Source organism: Corapipo altera, unplaced genomic scaffold (assembly GCF_003945725.1).
Source record: "Corapipo altera isolate COAL_440 unplaced genomic scaffold, ASM394572v1 70077, whole genome shotgun sequence".
NCBI classification, from domain to species: domain Eukaryota; kingdom Metazoa; phylum Chordata; class Aves; order Passeriformes; family Pipridae; genus Corapipo; species Corapipo altera.
The window spans coordinates 3800-4577 of NW_020887064.1; the positions used below are offsets into that span (position 1 = coordinate 3800).

Sequence of the window (778 nt, forward strand, 5' to 3'; positions counted from 1 at the left end):
GGCTTGGGGTTGTGGTGCCAGGATGTGTTGGAGGATCTGGGACGTGCATCTGAGGTCTGGTGGGACTCAGTGTGTGTGCTCTGGCCCCAGGGTGCCACATGGCAGAGGTGCGTGATGGCTGGTGGGTTTGTCCCCATCCCCCCGTTTTCCATGCCCACAGGCAGCCCCCGGGTGGGGCGGATCGTGATGACGGCCGCTGCCAAGCACCTGACGCCGGTGACACTGGAGCTGGGGGGCAAGAACCCCTGCTACGTGTCTGACACCTGCGACATACCCAACGTGGCTCGGCGCGTGGTCTGGGGCCGCTTCTTCAACGCGGGGCAGACCTGCATCGCGCCTGACTACCTGCTCTGCAGCCTGGAGATGCAGGAGAAGCTGCTCCCCGCCCTGCGCGAGGCCATCACAGAGTTTTACGGCCCCAACCCCCAGGAATCCCCGGATTTTGGGCGCATCGTGGGGGACAAGCAGTTCCAGCGGGTGCGGAAGCTGCTGAGCAGCGGGCGCGTGGCCATCGGGGGACAGACGGACGAGGCCGAGCGCTACATCGGTGAGGGCTTGGGCCTCACGCACGTCTTTGTCCGTGCGTGGAGCAGAGATGGCGTGTGGAGGTTTCCACAGGATTTGGGTGCTTGGCAGGGTGTCCTTTCATAGAGGAGCTAGGTCTTGGCAGGAGGTCCAAGGTGTCATCTCCAAACTCTGTGCCAGGCTGGTGCTGTCGTGTTTCTTCTCCGCAGCTCCCACGATCCTGGTGGATGTGCAGCCCTCGGACCCTGTCATG

The 778-nt window shown here is 63.8% G+C and overlaps 1 protein-coding gene across 1 annotated transcript in view; it reads left to right on the forward strand.

Moving 5' to 3' along the window:
• The window catches only part of LOC113941452 (aldehyde dehydrogenase family 3 member B1-like), a gene marked incomplete at both ends in the record, with an annotated part of 4777 nt that overhangs the window by 3796 nt on the left and 203 nt on the right, over nucleotides 1–778 (forward strand). Inside the window, 2 exon segments of the mRNA XM_027632605.1 lie at nucleotides 161–547; nucleotides 735–777. Of these exon segments, the coding sequence (XP_027488406.1) occupies nucleotides 161–547; nucleotides 735–777 (430 nt within the window).